The following is a 17,997-nucleotide window of genomic DNA, read 5'->3' as shown; positions in this document are numbered from 1 at the left end:
CTTGCCACACTGGTTTTATTTTTTGCCAAACTGTGGAGAGTTTCTTTTAAATACAGCCTAAATCCATGGGTCCATTTATTATTAGACTTGCCATTTCTCAAAGCAGGTTGTGTCAGGTCCCAACTATAAGTACACTCTCTTCCTGTTCCACTCTCTCACCTGTTCCCAAGCATCTAGTAACATGACATCATCTTCTGCTAAATCATCCTGGGTGAACTCTCCTGGAACCTCTTCAACCTGAAATGTATAAAAAAGCTTTATGACCAAGCAGTTAAGCAGTGATTTTTCTAATATACGGGATATAAACGCCTTGCATTATTTGGAGCACAGCAAAAAAAAGTTTGGTAGCCATTTTTTTCTTCCTTTTGGGCAGTTAAAGATTTAAATAATTGTTTATCTGTTTAATCAGGTATCACAAACTCAGGGTGTCTTATTTGGGGAGGACAGTGCTTAACATAAACATTGCATATGGCCTTAGAGAGACCATGTACAGTCAATCTGGCCACAGTTGTCTCTAATTCCACTTCCTTATGACAAGTTGCTTCACAGGTTTCTGTTGCCTTCCTAGTTCCTAAAGATATTTAAGTTTATGATCTGGGTATTAAATCGTCTTTCATTTTGTAGGTCAAGATTATTTTAATAAAATCAGTAAGTCTGGTCATTTTTATGAATCAATCATTTTCCATAAGATGATATTATAACAATATTCCATATGCAAAGCTTCATTATTTTTATTTTAAATGGGTTAAATTGTGTTCTCCGTAGTTAACATTAAAGGGTAATGGGGAGGGTTAGTTTAATGCACCCATTACCAGCAGGCATGCATTAATCTAAAGTTCAAATTTTTAAAAGAATTCTGGATGAAACCCCCCCTGATCATTAGGAAGGTATGGTAGATTGGATTATGGTTTGCTCCTTCCCTCTACTGTGTGACTCTGCAGGTGAAGTTGACTGTGGCCTTGCCCTTGTCATACTAGCAAATGCGACTCAGGGCCCCTCCTGTGCTCCTGGGCTCTGTCCTGGGAAGAAGAGGCATGACCCCAACCTGAAGCCCCCTGAGCATGACAATACCTGTTTGTTGTAATCTGATTACATTTTGAGATTGTTACACAAAAAACAAACAAACACTAACCATTTACAGAGGGCAAATTTGTTTATATTTTCTTTTTACAGAATAATTACCAATTACATAATGCTTAAAAAAAGCGAAAAACTTAAATATCACTTACTCCATGCCTGGCACTGTTGTATATATGCAACAACTAATTTAATATTCACAACAACCCTATGAAGTAGGTACTAGGATTATCCCCATTTTTCAGATGAGAAAATTATAGCACAGAGAGGGTAAGTAACCAGCCTAGGGTCACACAGCCAGTAAATAATATCGCCAAGTAAGTGATATCAAACAGGCAGAATGGTTCTAAAAGCTGTGCTTTTAACCAATAGGCTCTGTCTTGTATGAATCTACATGTCTAAAGCCTGCTTTCTGATGATGAGATCAAACACTTGTTAGTAACACTCCTTTTCCTTAAAATGTGAAGGGATTAGCGTTCCAAATATCAAACAAGAAAATGAGTAGGTGTAAAGGAAAAGTATATTTCTCTTAAATATGTGAATGACAAAACCAAAAAACTAATAGATTTTTTTAACCTAAGAACAAAGCCTAGGTGTTATTTTTTTAACATATATCTCCATTGGAAACAAACATGTTATTTACAGCATTATTAGTAGATAATACTAATAAGAAATTATAGGAGCATATGCTGAAAAAGCCATTGTTTGGACGCAATTAAAATCAGCAGTCAAAAGAGTAAAACAGGGCTTTCCTGGTGGCGCAGTGGTTGAGAGTCCACCTGCCTTTGCAGGGGACACGGGTTCGTGCCCCAGTCCGGGAAGATCCCACATGCCGTGGAGCGGCTGGGCCCATGAGCCATGGCCGCTGAGCCTGCGCCTCCAGAGCCTGTGCTCCACAATGGGAGAGACCACAACAGTGAGAGGCCCGCATACCGCAAAAAAAAAAAAAAAAAAGAGTAAAACAACAGATTTTTCTGACAGCAAGTTTATAAAATATATGGATTTCCTGCAAAGTAGGTGAACAACTGTGGTGCCCAACCACCTAATATTTATCACAATCCACCATTTAAATCTTTAATTTTTAGGTCAAATCACATGTAAGCTTCAAGTGTGGTTCACACATGAGCAGTTTCTTCTTCAAAGCATTTTATCTCAAGCATGCAATGTACCTGGGAAAATACTTACTAAATTGTCATGTGTGCATTGAAAAGTAAAGCTTGTATTTACTAAGACTTGGTGACCAAATCTTTAGTTCAGATTTTATAGGCAAGGAATTTGTTCTTTAAATGAAAGATTTACACAAAAACTTAGTATGTCAAACAGAGAAAGCAGAATTTTTGATTAAACTGAGATGAGGGGCCACAGCCCAGGATATTTTAGAGACCCACAGACAATCACTCTTGTACACAAATACTTTGAATTGCCTAGAATTCAAAGCTTGTGAATGGGACTATGACATAAAATATTCCTGCTGATTTCAGTTAATTTGCAGGTGTGTACATAGCTTTCTGTGATTCTTGCCCAAGGATCATATTTCCATAATATTTTTTATTCCGTCAACATGGTGAAACTTTTTATTCCCGTGGGAAACTGCAGTGTAAAATTTACATAGTTTGATCAGAGAAACCACTATTGTTGCGTACAGAAAGCATCAAACCATTAAATAAGCAAATCCAACCACACACATATTCGTACTGAAATGACCACATGCTGACACTGGTGCAAAGTAGCTGATATATTTAAGAGCAGCTTGATTAATACAGTACATTACAGTATTCCGATGCTTTCACGTCCATTACGTCACTGGCTCTTAAACCAACCCTGCGTGGAGCAAAGATTGTCACCTGTGGTTTGCAGGTAAACTAAAACTGAGAATCAGGGCAGGAACGCGTTAGAGCAACACAAGTATGCTTCTCTCTCCCACTGCTGCTGATTCTACCCCAGGGTTTCACGGGACACTTACAATGAATCTTCCAGTTTTGTTGGAGCAGGCGTAAAGCCGAGGTGGATGGTCTTCAGCCTGGGTTTCTAGCAGGGGAGAGGTCTGGTAGTCTTTTTTCCCTCCAAGGGAATTCCAAAACTCCTCTGTGGAAAACACAAGTTAGCCAGTGCATTTTCAGAAGCATATGGTCGGTACTGCTTTACCTTAACAAATAATCGTATCTCACCTCAACTTCACTGTTAAGAAGTTACTTAAATAGAGCAGGAGAAGTTACTTAAATATAGTTGGTACCAGCACCCACTTTTGCAACTAGTGAATGGGTTCTTAATGCCCTACAACCATTACAAAGTTCCTATTTATGACAAAAATAAATAAATTACATGATTAGCAAGTATGCCAAATGTAAGTTCTGGCTAGTGTCCTTGGCCTCACCTATACACACCTGGTTCCTCGCCTTCCTGAATCCTCGTGGTTTTACATTTGAGGACACTTGCCACATACTCTGCTCCCTTCTCCTCCTCCTGGCTGGCCCCTTTTCCTCTCCAGATGTAGCCATTATGTTGTCGTAGTTTCAGGACAAAAACATCATTGGAATTCAATGACTTTGCATCAACATCTACCTAGAGTATGAAGAAAAAGAACACAATGATGTAAATTCATTGCTGCTCCCTCAATAAACATGTCCAAGAAGCTGTGACAGTGCCAAACCACCTACAGACTTCTGTCCTGACCCAGGATATTAATTCAGGGGGCACCAGGACACGCCTAGGGGGTTAGAAACATTAGGAGCACATTGCGCTGTGTCACTTTAATGCTCACCCGCCCAAAGACAGTAGCACAAGGCTCTGAGAATAAAATAAGGCAAACTTAAGTGATACATAACAAGGATAATATTCAAAGAGACCGCAAGAAGGAGGATAGGCTATAATTGATGTTTGGAAAGAGGTTGAAAAGAAATATACGTTTATATTCACAAATGATAAACGTAAAGCACAGTGTTCAGTTTTTCTCTCCCTCCACTAAGAGGTTTGTCAAATAATCCAAGGGACACAGAAAAATCATAAAACAGGGACTGGGATCTAATACAGACAAAGAGATAATAACATAGATTCACGGAAAGGTTCTCCAGGCTCAGATAAATTATAGCTCAAATTATAAGAGACTGTTTATAGGGGGTTAAAAATACAGCACTGACATACCCTCTTCCTTTCAACCGAGAAGCTGTGGACACCGTCTGGGATGAGCCAGATGAGCACAGCTCCAGTCAGTGTGGCTGCAGAGTGAGTGAGAGGCACCTGGCTGAGACCAGACTCCAGCCTGAGGGTGAGGCTGACAGTGGAGCATCGGGGCACAGACAAGGCATGTGCGGAGTCTCAGGCTTGGGAGTGAGTCTGAGGTCCTACGATGGGCTTGTGCCTTTGACTGCGTCTATGACCTTGTCATTTTGTGTCTCTGCACTGGCCTCTTTGAGACCCTCTGTCTGACTATAGGATTGTATGATTGTGACAGTATGCATATGACTTTCTGTGGGACTCCATGTGAGGTGTGCTAACAGGGAGATGAAGAAGAACCAGGAAACAAGACTGTGATAGAGCAGCCATGAGAGAGGAAGAAATCAAGAGTGTGGTGTCCTGAGGGCAAGTGAAGAGAGTGCCTCAAGAAGGAGCTGGCGATCGGCTGTCTAAATGATGCCGTTTGACCAACTGTGGCGAGCTGCCAGAGGAAGGCATCAACCATGTGGAGAGCTGGGTTTCACCAGGTTCGTCAGGACCCTGTCCCCAGAGACAGCACTAGAGGAGCAACGAACAGCTGCTGGAAATTTTAAAGATGTGTCCCAGGTGTTGGGAACACTCAGAGAAGTGCTTATCATCCTCTTTCCGTAGGAAGGAGGCTCCATGGACCAGCTCAAAGGAATCTATCAGATGTGATGATGGAGATTTACAGGAACTATGACTTCCAATTTCTAATCCAAATGTCTCCTTACTGGTTCAGAGGAAAGAGCTTGGATGATGGAGAGACAGGTGACAAGAGGTCCATGCCCAGACTGGTGTGGGATTCTGGCGGTAGTTCCAAAATAGAACATAAGAAAGCTTTAGCCTCCCAGGAGATGAAAACAGAAAGCCTTATAAACAATGTTTCGACTAGCGCATTTCAGAGAGGCTAGGAATGCAAAGGCTGGTTTGGGAGGCTGCAAGAAAATAAAGAATCTGCATTGCAAGCAGCTCACGATGCCCCCTGAAGAATTACCCACTGGGAAGAGACCAGGACCATAACGATTCTCCTTGACTCTTGCATCTGAAATCAACTGAGAGGGCCTGTAGATGAAGGCTTCACCGTCCATTTGACAGATTAAAAAAAGTAGTCATAATTGAACACGTGAGAATCCATGCACAGAATGTTCTGGATGAGATCACTACCTAATGGCGTTTAAATTATATGAGTGAATGAGATCACTCTGAAGAGGGCCAGGACTGAGCCTCGGAGGGTTCAGGAGCTTAGAGGACGAGCAGAGGAGGAGAATCCACCAAAGCCGGTTGGGAGTGCGAATACTCTTCAGAAGAGTGGCCCTCAAGTGTGGAAGAAATCCTGCTAAGTGAGGGGTTCCAGAAGCCTCGTAAAAAGATAGCGTTCTGAGAAGACAGAAAAGGGTGGCTCTAGCAAGTGCTGGCAGGAGGCTGAGAAAAGCGGGGTCAGACATGAGGCTTTTGACGGCGAAAGGCAGGGCTTTGGCAAACTAGATAAAGCCCATCCGGCTGGAGGGGCAGGAGGGGATGACGGAGTGGAGTCCAGTACAGGACCACAAGTGTGAGATGAAGTGGAGTCAAGACACAACTGTTGGATGAGAGGAGCCAAAGTGATGGAGACGGTGAGACAACGACTGAAGCCACCAAACAATAAGAGGGGAAGGACTGGACCGGGAGCTCAGCAGACGACAGCACAGAGGGATGGGGGAAGGAGACGGATAAGAAGAAGTCAAAAGGGCAAGGGTCAAGCAAGGAGGGGACCCCCCCACCGGTCCCTGGTCAGCGGGCACTGGGGGAAAATACAACTTCCACTTGAGAAGGCTGTATGGGAATCTGCGTCCTCAGAACACAGCCACGGAGCAAGAAGGCGGGGTGGCTTAGAGAACAGGTTGAGGGGGGAGGGATGCTGTGACCCACCTGGTTTTAAGGGCTCAGCTGAACAACTTGGCAAATGGTCCAGGTTTGGGGACATACAGAGAGTGCAGGGCAGTTAGGGGTGAGTTGGGAGACTTGGGTTTCAACGGTGACTAAGGTGACCGGGTTATGAAGTGTGATGAATCCTCCCTGAAGTCGAAGCACTCAGCCATTTAAAAACTTGGGCCCGCTGGCCTTGCCCATACCTGGTGGTCTTGTGGTCTGACACTGTGATCTGGGGTTTGACTTCTTTCACAGCTGCTGTCAGAGACAGCTTGTGTGGCCGTAACAGCTGAGTTATGGTTCCGGCCCAGTGTGGCGAAGCTTGCTTGCCATGGTCCTCACACTTGTACAAATGAGGGCCCTCCCTCTTGAATTTTCCTAGTGTGGTCACCTGACCATCACCCTCAATCCATCTTCCCCCAGGCCTTTCAAGACAGAGCTTAAGCTGCCTCACGCCTTTGACCGCTTGATCTGTTACATTATTCTTAAAATTCATTTGTTTTGTTATAAGCTGGTTGAAAAATATGAGAGGCCTGGTATCTGAAGTTAACTTTTTACTTGATTCTCCTGCTTTTAATATTTTTTATGGTGAATGCTGGATTAATTATAGAAATGAAGGGGGTTTACTTGCCAATTTTTTTAAAGACTAGTATTTGTTGATGGCTCAGGTCCACTGGGAAGCCCATGAGCAGGGCAGGTTTTACTGAATGCATGATGTTACCTCCACAATTCTGGTGATCGATGCCAGGTTTCTTCGGACTTGAAAGAGGCGTGTAGGGGGGGCCGGCACCTGACCTCCTTTCTTTGATGTTCCGTTCTTGTAAATAATGAGAGGTTTGTCTTTGAACAAACTCAGCAGGTGAGCAGGTTCTTTGCCTTGGGAGACTCGGATCTGGGGGCGGCGGGGATAAAAGAAATTAATAAAGAGTGCAGTGAAAGAAGGCCGTATTTCCAAAGGCGTCCTTATTTTTCTCTTTGAAAACAAAATTAAAAATATATAAAAAGTCAAAAAAAATATATAAAAAGTCAAGAGCAGGAGGAACGATGAATCAACAGAAAATATAGGTTAATGATAATCAAACAGAGCTTCCTCACTGACTTAGGAACCATTCGTTACTCCAGACACAGCACCTTCTCGGGGGACACAGCACCACACTGCACCACTTTCTGCTTCCAGAAAGCACAAAGTTTCAAGTCTGTTCATCTACATCTCCAAAAGGGGGAAAACAACGAAGTGCTGATGTATGCCGTCTTTTATGAAAATTACTCTTTTTTTACAAGGGCACCAAGCTTTCCAGATGTTTAGGGGTATACCTGTCTCTCACGTGTTTTGGATCTCGTTCAGTAGGTTAGGAGATGTGCATTCATTCAAATTCTTCCAAAAATAAGACAACACGAAAGCATACTCATTCTTTTTACATCCCTACCACTGTAAGATGAAAAAAATCATCGTAATCTGGGGATGAATAAAGATTTCAATCCAAACATCAAAAACTGACAAAAATAAACAGAATAGACTTTATACTTTTTAGCTTACCTATGGAAACGGTACTAGTAGATTTGCTTAATATAAGCTGTTTTTAAAATACAATATCAGAACTTTTCAGGATAAGGAAATGGAAGAAAATAAATGGCAAGTTATTTAATTTCACCTATTAGTTTAACAACAGATACTGGATCAGATCCGAATTTCCTATCCCTTGCACAATCTATTGATGCATGTATTTACGTAAAGAGTTCAAATTTTGTGTCACTCTCCTGTTTTTTTAAATTATTTGCCCTATGCTAAAGTTGAAATATCTCTCCTACCCTGGTCTGTCTTTTTCTAGAAGCCAAGTGAATGGGAATGCTGATGCACATACCATCATAGGGAAGCCTAGGGAGCACTGAAAGTAACTAACTCCACAAATATCTTTCAACTAGTAGACATTCAAATAAGCGAGTAACAAGTTAAAACGTCTTTTGAGTCACACCCCAAAGCATGGGGTGAGGTTAGCTAAGAGCTCCTAAAACTGCCGTTGGCTTAGCATTTCCTATAACATTGAGAAAACTGCAAGCGCCAAAATGAAAGAAAGAGGGCTACTGATTAAGGCCCATTCTCCACTGCGAAATGAAAATAAGAGATAGAAAGGTAAACTGAAAATTTTTCAGTACTGTTAATACAGACTACGAAGGAATGTTTAAAACAGCAATTCTGGACTTTATTTATGCATTGTTGTAAACCACCGCCATCTTGTGGTGAAACTAAGCATTACCATTTCATTGCCATTTTAGGATTCAATTGGCTGACACTGGAAATTCATTCATTGGGTATATCAAATATTTAACTGTGAAATATAGAATTTATAAGGCACAGGGCCTTATCCTCAAAGTTTTTGCATGATTTGGTAATCACTACTTGAAAGATCAACTAAATGACATAGATGATGTCAGTTCTTAGAAATATTTCATTCAAGAAATGAATATAAACTCTATGCCAATAAAATGGATAACCTGGAAGAAATGGACAAATTCTTAGAAAGGTATAACCCTCCAAGACTGAACCAGGAAGAAACAGAAAATATGAACTGACCAATCACAAGTAATGAAATTGAAACTGCGATCAAAAATCTTCCAACAAACAAAAGCCCAGGACCAGATGGCTTCACAGGTGAATTCTATCAAACATTTAGAGAAGAGCTAACACCTAACTTTCTCAAACTCTTCCAAAATACAGCAGAGGGAGGAACACTCCCAAACTCATTCTACGAGGCTTCCATCACCCTGATACCAAAACCAGACAAAGATGTCACAAAGTAAGAAAACTACAGGCCAGTATCACTGATGAACATAGATGCAAAAATCCTCAACAAAATACTAGCAAACAGAATCTAACAACACATTAAAAGGATCGTACACCATGATCAAGTGGGATTTATCCCAGGAATGCAAGGATTCTTCAATACATGCAAATCAGTCAATGTGAAACACCACATTAAAAAATTGAAGAATAAAAAACATATGATCATCTCAATAGATGCAGAAAAAGCTTTTGACAAAAATGAACACCCATTTATGATAAAAACTCTCCAGAAAGTAGGCATAGAGGGAACTTACCTCAACATAATAAAGGCCATATATGACAAACCCACAGCAAACATCATTCTCAATGGTGAAAAACTGAAAGCATTTCCTCTAAGATCAGGAACAAGACAAGGATGTCCACTCTCACCACTATTATTCAACATAGTTTTGGAAGTCCTAGCCACGGCAACCAGAGAAGAAAAAGAAATAAAAGGAATACAAATTAGAAAAGAAAAAGTAAAACTGTCACTGTTTGCAGATGACATGATACTATACATAGAGAATCCTAAAGATGCCACCAGAAAACTACTAGAGCTAATCAATGAATTTGGTAAAGTAGCAGGACACAAAATTAATGCACAGAAATCTCTTGCATTCCTATACACTAATGATGAAAAATCTGAAGAGAAATTAAGGAAACACTCCCATTTACCAGTGCAACAAAAAGAATAAAATACCTAGGAATAAAACTACCAAGGGAGACAAAAGACCTGTATGCAGAAAACTATAAGACACTGATGAAAGAAATTAAAGATGATACCAACAGATGGAGAGATATACCATGTTCTTGGATTGGTAGAATCAATATTGTGAAAATGACTATACTACCCAAAGCAATCTACAGATTCAATGCAATCCCTACAAATTACCAATGGCATTTTCTACAGAACTAGAACAAAACATTCTTAAAATTTGTATGGAGACACAAAAGACCCCGAATAGCCAAAGCAATCTTGTGGGAAAAAAACGGAGCTGGAGGAATCAGACTCCCTGACTTCAGACTATACTACAAAGTGACAGTAATCAAGACAATATGCTTCTGGCACAAATACAGAAATATGGATCAACGGAACAGGATAGAAAGCCCAAAGATAAACCCAAGCACCTATAGTCAACTAATCTATGACAAAGGAGGCAAGGATATACAATGGAGAAAAGACAGTCTCTTCAATAAGTGGTGCTGGGAAAATTGGACAGCTACATGTTAAAGAATGTAATTAGAACACTCCCTAACATCATACAGAAAAATAAACTCAAAATGGATTAAAGACCTAAATGTCAGACCGGACACTATAAAACTCTTAGAGGAAAACATATGCAGAACACTCTTTGACATAAATCACAGCAAGATCTTTTTTGACCCACCTCCTATAGTAATGGAAATCAAAACAAAAATAAACAAATGGGACCTAATGAAACTTAAAAGCTTTTGCACAGCAAAGGAAACTATAAACAAGACAAAAAGACAACCCTCAGAATGGGAGAAAATATTTGCAAATGAATCAATGAACAAAGGATTAATCTCTAAAATATATAAACAGCGCATGCAATTCAATATTAAAAAAAAAAAAACGCAATCAAAAAATGGGCAGAAGACCTAAATAGACATTTCTCCAAAGAAGACATACAGATGGCCAAGAGGCACATGAAAAGCTGCTCAACATCACTAACCATTAGAGAAATGCAAATCAAAAGTACAATGAGGTATCACCTCACACTGGTTAGAATGGCCATCATCAGAAAATCTACAAACAACAAATGCTGGAGCGGGTATGGAGAAAAGGGAACCCTCTTGCACTGTTGGTGGGAATGTAAATTGATACAGCCACTATGGAGAATAGTATGGAGGTTCCTTAAAAAACTAAAAATAGAATTACCATATGACCCAGCAATCCCACTACTGGGCATATACCCAGAGAAAACCATAATGCAAAAAGACACATGCACCCCACTGTTCACTGCAGCACTATTTACAATAGCCAGGTCATGGAAGCAACCTAAGTGCCCATCGAGAGACGAATGGATAAAGAAGATGTGGTACATATATACAATGGAACATTACTCAGCCATGAAAAGGAATGAAATTGGGTCATTTGTAGAGACATGGATGGACCTAGAGACTATCATACAGAGTGAAATAAGTCAGAAAGAGATAAAAAAATATCATATATTAACACATGTATGTGGAATCTAGAAAAATGGTGCAGACAAACTGGTTTGCAGGGCAGAAATAGAGACACAGATGTAGTGAACAAACATATGGACACCAAGGGGTGAAAGCAGGGGTGGTGGTGGTGGTGGGATGAATTGGGAGATTGGGATTGACATGCATACACTAATATATTTAAAATAGGTAAGTAATAAGAACATGCTGTATAAAAAATAAATAAAATAAAATTCAAAAAAAAGAAATGAATGTAATAGTTCATAGGGAACTTCATGGGGAGTTAGTGCATTTACAGAATTCAATCATGTTGTTAATTTGTTAATTAACAATTTAAAAAGTTAGTGGTTTTTTTTTTTTTCGGTCCGCGGGCCTCTCACTGTTGTGGCCTCTCCCGTTGCGGAGCACAGGCTCCGGACGCGCAGGCTCAGTGGCCGTGGCTCACGGGCCTAGCCGCTCTGCGGCATGTGGGATCTTCCCAGACCTGGGTACGAATCCGTGTCCCCTGCATTGGCAGGCGGACTCTCAACCACTGCGCCACCAGGGAAGTCCAGTTAGTTTATTTTTTAAAAGTTAATATGCACCTTTAAATTTAGGTCTAACTTGCTTTATTTAGGAACTAAAATCCAAGATGGAAAGAAAAACAGCTGGAAGACCAAATTCACTCTCCACATCTCAGTTTTTATGTACTAAAGTATTGGACTTACTTTTCTAATTACTTTCTACCTTTGAAGAAGCCATTACACATTTATAAAGATTTGAAAACTTGAAAGTGATCACCTGGGAGTGATAACTCAGGTAGAACAGTTTTAATAGCAACTGGCTATCATTGATCTGATATGATTCTAAAGGAATGATTCTTTGGGGCTCTTAAATCTGTTAATAGTTTATTTTTGTTTCTGTTTTTTAAATTTTGTTTGCTCCCTCTTTTCCAGAATCTGAGAGAACGAGTATGGCATGAGAATAGGAATACTTAAATTCTAAAATGAAAAAAATATAATATTTAGAAAGGGTCAAATTCCCATCCCAACTTGGGAAAAGGGTTTTAACTAGACACTGGGCTAAGAAAACTTTAACTTGTATAAGTTTTGGGGTAAAAATATCCCAACCTGCACAGCCTGTCCTCCAAGGGATCTATCCAACTGAACGGTCAGGAATGCGGAAGTCGTCAGCTCATCCCTCGTGGCATTTGCTCCTTGCCTGGTGGAACCAAAGTAAAATAAATTAGTTTGTATTTAAGTTTTAAGATCTTCTAATGTAGGCATTTCAAGCAGAAACTTAAGTTATTATGAAAGATCAAGAAGAAACCAGCTGTTTTGACATGATAAAGCCATAGAAGTTATTGTTTTTTTAAAGTACTTAACTAACATTGAGCCATGAACTATCCCATGTATTGTTTAGAACTACATATGATAAGTATCTTTAATCTCCATTTCATAGGTCCATTTTTAGTTCCATAATTACTCCGTTAAGTAGTCAATTCTGTCTGATTTCAAGTTGGAGGTGCCTATTTTGGGAAACCATCTTCACAGTGAAAATAATCCATTTGAGTAGAATATGAGCCAAATCTATTAGGCTGGATATTAGAAGTACTTTATCTTTCCATGAATATTTGGTGATCATAGTAACAAATGTGTGGACCCAGAAAAATCAAGAAAATAATCATCAGAAGTGGGCAATGGTGAAGCCCCATTTTGTCATTCCAGCAATTCTTTAAAGGAATTTTTAATAAAACCGTAAAAGAAGCTAAACTACCAGTGACCCAGATAAAGATCAATGAATCGGGTCTTCCCTGGTGGTCCAGTGGTAAAGAATCCACCTTCCAATGCAGGGGACACAGGTGCGATCCCTGGTCGGGGAAGTGGGATCCCACATGCCACAGGGCAACTAAGCCCGTGCGCTACAACTACTGAGCTCACGCCTCAACGAGAGAGCCCGCATGCCACAATCTACAGAGCTCATGCGCCCTGGAGCTGGTGCGCCACAACTAGAGAGAGAAATCCTGCACACCGCAACTAGAGAGAAGCCCACGTACTGCAACGAAGACCCAACACAGCCAAAAAAAAAAAAAGAGTCAATGAATCAATTCATCCAGTTCATTTGCAACTTCTCTTTCTAGGGTAGCTTGTGGCTATAACTCCAATCACTGGCTTAACTTATATAGCAACCTCTGGGAGATCTGCTTGTTTGATGACTTTGTGGGAGGGAAAAGCCAGTGAAAGCACTGAGCATTGATTGGAGCCACTCCTCCTATCTTTGTGTGACTAGAAGAACACTAATCCTGGAACTGGATTTTGAAAATTAATTATATCCTTTCTTCTGAAGGTTTGAGAGTGAGCTACCTGTTCCATACCCAGAACCTGGGCAACACACACAGACACACCCCCCAAAACACAGAATTCAGGGAGTACGTCTCATTTATCTCAGAATATTTCATTGAGCCAACAGAGTCAAGTGATTGATATAAAAATGTCCTACAGTGGGGTGCAAAAAAACGGAAAGATATGCTCATGTCAGGCATACGTTTAAAAAAATAAAAAATGCTTTTCATAACAAAGGCACCCATAAAGATACAGTCTTTTAAGGCTAATAGCCTAAATTTTCCATGAGCTTATCATGCTAGCAAACACTTCCGGGAGCCACTGGGAGCACCGACTGGGGTGTAACACAGAGCTGAGGAAACACCAGGGTCTGTTATCGCCTGTCCTTCCTTCCTCACGTCTGCAACTTCTTGGATGTTTCTTCATTTCCTTTTTTTTCTGCAGGAAAAAAATTCAACTAACTAATAGACTACATCACCAAACTTTTGTCACCATTTTACTGTTTTTTTTCCTGGAGTATTTCAACCAGCAAAACTGAAAACCCTCACCAAACTTTTGCCATCTGACACTCTTAATAAATATTTCACTGTTCATCTCGAGCCCTTCTTCCTCTTCATGCCAAAGTGACTCATGCTTCCATCCACACAGATTCAAACCAATTTGCTTTATTGATCTATGACCCAGGAGGTCAAGGACTCCTCTAATTTTGAAATCCTGTGCCTAAGGGGAAAAAAAGCAATCTACTTTGATATGATTTCTTCTTTATACATCTGTGGTGCTTGTTACTCATTAAAAATAAATGCTGCATGAAAATGGAATTTACTGCTTCAAGTGACTCATCATTGCCATTGTTCAAAGTTTGTTCACTTTCAACTACTTGACATTTCAGAGAAAGATCACTGCTGAAATTATTTTTCTCCTATCATTTTAGAATATAAGTGGTTTCAGAAATAAAGAGACAAAGTGATTTAATTCTAGTTTGTCACCTTCAACTCTGCTTCTTGGATTTAACCTATTTACGTCCCTGCATTGAAATTATCACATAAACTGGAAAGCTGTTTAATTTGAAAGCTAGTCTTCAAGAGGCATTTTCTAAATGCCTCTTTGCTACCTTTTCGGAAGTTTTCGAAGTTCTGCAAACCATACAATATTAACAAACTGACATATTTAACATCCATGATATTAAATGACAAAAACTCACAAGAGGACTCAAGCATCTAACTTATATTCTTGATATCTCAAAAAGTCATACATTCCCATCACAGAAACCTTGAACACATCAAACTGAAAGAAGAAAACTAAATGACCCCCTCCCCCAGCCCCAGTCCTAGCCCAAAGGTCATGACTATTAAAAATGTGACATATTTTCATCTTGTTTTTCTCTTTGATTTCTTTACAGTGAGGACCAAACTTGTCCTCCTCCTAAGTTCCTTATGTCAGTGAATAAAACACTACCCGCCTGTGCACATACCAGAAATCTGGGGCCACCCTTGACTCAGTCATCTTCTCCGTTCTCTGTAACCAGTCATTCAGATGTCAACTCGTTAATACTTTGCACACTTGCTCATCCTTTCCCTCCCTTACACTGAACTCTGGCCATATCATCATTCAGTTGGATCATTGCAACAAATTCCAAATGGCCTCTCTGCCATCAATCTCCCACCAGTCCATTCTTCAGATGTTAACCAGAATAATTTCTCTAAGATGGAAACCAATCATGTCACTCCCCTGTGCGAACTCTTTGACTGGCTCCCAATGCCCTGAAAATAAAGTTCATCTTCCCCAGGATAGTCACAAGGCCATTCACTATTTAGCTCCTTCTAATTTCTCTGGTTTTATCTTTTGCTCCTTAACTTTGCTCTAGCCATATATCATTACTAACCGAGTAGAGCACGATTTTCCCTGCATTGCTAGGAAAAACTTCCCTATTTGCTTGCTTTCATCGCTCCCATTTTTGCTCCCACTTAGATGTCGCTTCTAAGAGCCCTTCACCAATAGCCTAGGAGTTAGCTTGAGTGTCTGTCCCTAATTCCCCAAAGATCACTCAGCTTGGTTTTATCTTTTTTTTTTTTTTTTTTTTTTTACGGTGTGCGGGCCTCCCACTGTTGTGGCCTCTCCCGTTGCGGAGCACAGGCTCCAGACGCGCAGGCCCAGCGTCCATGGCGCACGGGCCAAGCCGCTCCGCGGCATGTGGGATCTTCCCGGACCGGGGCACGAACCCATGTCCCCTGCATCGGCAGGCGGACTCCCAACCACTGCGCCACCAGGGAAGCCCTTGGTTTTATCTTAAACCCTTCATATGTCATTGAAATGCCTGATAACCATCTTTCTCTCTTTAAAGTATAAATTCTTGGGCAACGTTTTGGCTTTTTTTTTCCACCACTGTATCTTTAGTATCTAGCTCAGTGCTTGGCGCATAGAAAGCGCTCTATGAATACTTTCGTATGATTGAAGGAATAGCTACTGCGTTTAAAATTTACGACCTGATTTAATCTGCTTTAGTTATATCCACATAGCTATTGATATGGATTACAAATTGCTAATTCCTCAAAACATTCTCTTGAATTACTTAGTCTTTCTTCTTTGATCTGAGTGCTACAATTAATTATATTTTTTACATACCAAAAAGAATTAAGAGGAAGAACAAGAAACAGAATGTAAAAGAAAAGCTGACTCGGAACAATAAATTTATCCCTACAAATGCCACGCTTTGCACACACTTCTCTGAATTAAAATTTTAGAAAAGGAAATTGCAAAATAAGGACACAGCTTCTACCAAGGTATAGCTGCACACAGGCCTTAAAGAGAGCTGCAGATCAAGGTGTGAAATGTTGCTTCACCAGTTACAAGAGCTGTGACCTTGGGTTAAATTACTTAATCTGCCTAAGTCCTCCTTCCTTTTTTTTTTTGTGGTACGCGGGCCTCTCACTGTTGTGGCCTCTCCCGTTGCGGAGCACAGGCTCCGGACGCGCAGGCTCAGCGGCCATGGCTCACGGGCCCAGCCACTCCGCGGCATGTGGGGTCTTCCCGGACCGGGGCACAAACCCGTGTCCCCTGCATTGGCAGGCGGACTCTCAACCACTGTGCCACCAGGGAAGCCCATCCTCCTCCCTTTTTTATCTTACCTTTCACTTGAAAATAATCTGGTTGTGAGGAAGAAAGATAATATATGGAAACATCTAGCACTTTGCTGGCACAAACATGCTGCTCAAATAAATGGTTACTATGAAGATGGCATCTTAAACATAGAGCTAAATAGCTAAATACATTCATCTGTGACAGGATATGATGTGACTGTGGAGTCAGAAATGTCCCTGGACACAGTGGTTCTCATTAATGCCACAGTGTACATTAGAATCTCAGGAGTCCTACCACCACCTTTATTTGGTATAAAGTGGGGGCCAGGCGTTTGGATTTGTGAAAAACTGTCCAGGTTAGTATGTGCAGCTAGTGTTGGGAACCACTGCCTAAGGCAGTGCCTGTCAATCATTAAAGTGCATATGAATCATCCTGAGATCTTGTTCAAATGCAGGTTCTGCTTTAGTGGGTCAAAGAGAGGGTCTGACATTTTTCTAACCAGCTCCCTAGTGATGCCCATGCTTTTGGTTCACAGACCACCCTTTGGGTACCAAGAACTATGGGATAGGGAAAATCATCTCATCTCCTTTACTTGGTTAAGCTCAAGGCACTGGCCAGTATAAGTGTTAAGTGGTCACACTGTGTGGACAGATGTCTCTGTCATCTGGTGGGACGCTCACCAGAGAGAAATGTCACGGTATCAGCAGACACCTAAGTCTGCACATGTTCAATATGTTCCCTGAAGATTGCCATCACCATGTAGGCAAAGGCAGGATCCTGCTTCACCCTTGCACCTTTGGCCTACAGCCCTCAGCTTTAAGATCTTTTTTGAAAATTCTTTTATTTTTCTCAGTCTTCTCAGAAATATTCTACTTTTCCTGATTTCACTTAAAAAAAACTTTGAGAATCCCACATTGCATGATTTGTTGCAGAATCCCTGTCCCTTTGGAAGAGTCCGGCATGCTATGTGTACTTCACTTACTTGGTTGGACACTCCGCATTGGCAATGACTCTCTCTAAGTAAACTTAACCTTCAATTAACTCAAGTCATTATGCAAAAACCATACGAGATATGGATGCAATGGCATTTTTCTTCATTACTGCTATGAATTTCATGAGGACAAAGAATAAGGATGCAGCAATTTGAGGTCTCTGGAGTATGAAATAGAATCATAAATTATACACATGCCTTAGAGGATTTGCATCATTGAAATGTTGCAGCTCCAATCAAGATGGGCTCTGTGAATTTTAACAAGAAGACATGGCACCTGATGCCAGTTGGAGTGTTAGCTTGCATAGGAGATGAGTTATTCAACTGTATATCCACTAAAGGAACACTACCCTTGGGCTATCAAAACCTTTCTCCTAGATTAGAAAGGATGACACTTATCTAACCCCTCCTGCTTGTGG

General features: G+C 40.7%; 1 protein-coding gene across 1 annotated transcript in view; it reads right to left on the bottom strand.

Moving 5' to 3' along the window:
• SCIN (scinderin) overlaps positions 1-17,997 on the bottom strand; it is an 81,326-nt gene that overhangs the window by 11,048 nt on the left and 52,281 nt on the right. The window contains exons 10-14 of the mRNA XM_004265541.3: positions 12,298-12,388; positions 6,902-7,072; positions 3,462-3,639; positions 3,041-3,162; positions 160-237 (exon numbers count right to left, since the gene is read on the bottom strand). Coding sequence (XP_004265589.1) covers positions 160-237; positions 3,041-3,162; positions 3,462-3,639; positions 6,902-7,072; positions 12,298-12,388 — 640 coding nt within the window. The remainder of the gene's footprint in view (positions 1-159; positions 238-3,040; positions 3,163-3,461; positions 3,640-6,901; positions 7,073-12,297; positions 12,389-17,997) is intronic.

Source organism: Orcinus orca, chromosome 9, assembly GCF_937001465.1.
Source record: "Orcinus orca chromosome 9, mOrcOrc1.1, whole genome shotgun sequence".
Classification (NCBI taxonomy): Eukaryota; Metazoa; Chordata; class Mammalia; order Artiodactyla; family Delphinidae; genus Orcinus; species Orcinus orca.
The sequence above is the reverse complement of the archived record's forward strand: the minus strand, read 5'-3'. Positions and strand labels throughout refer to the sequence as shown.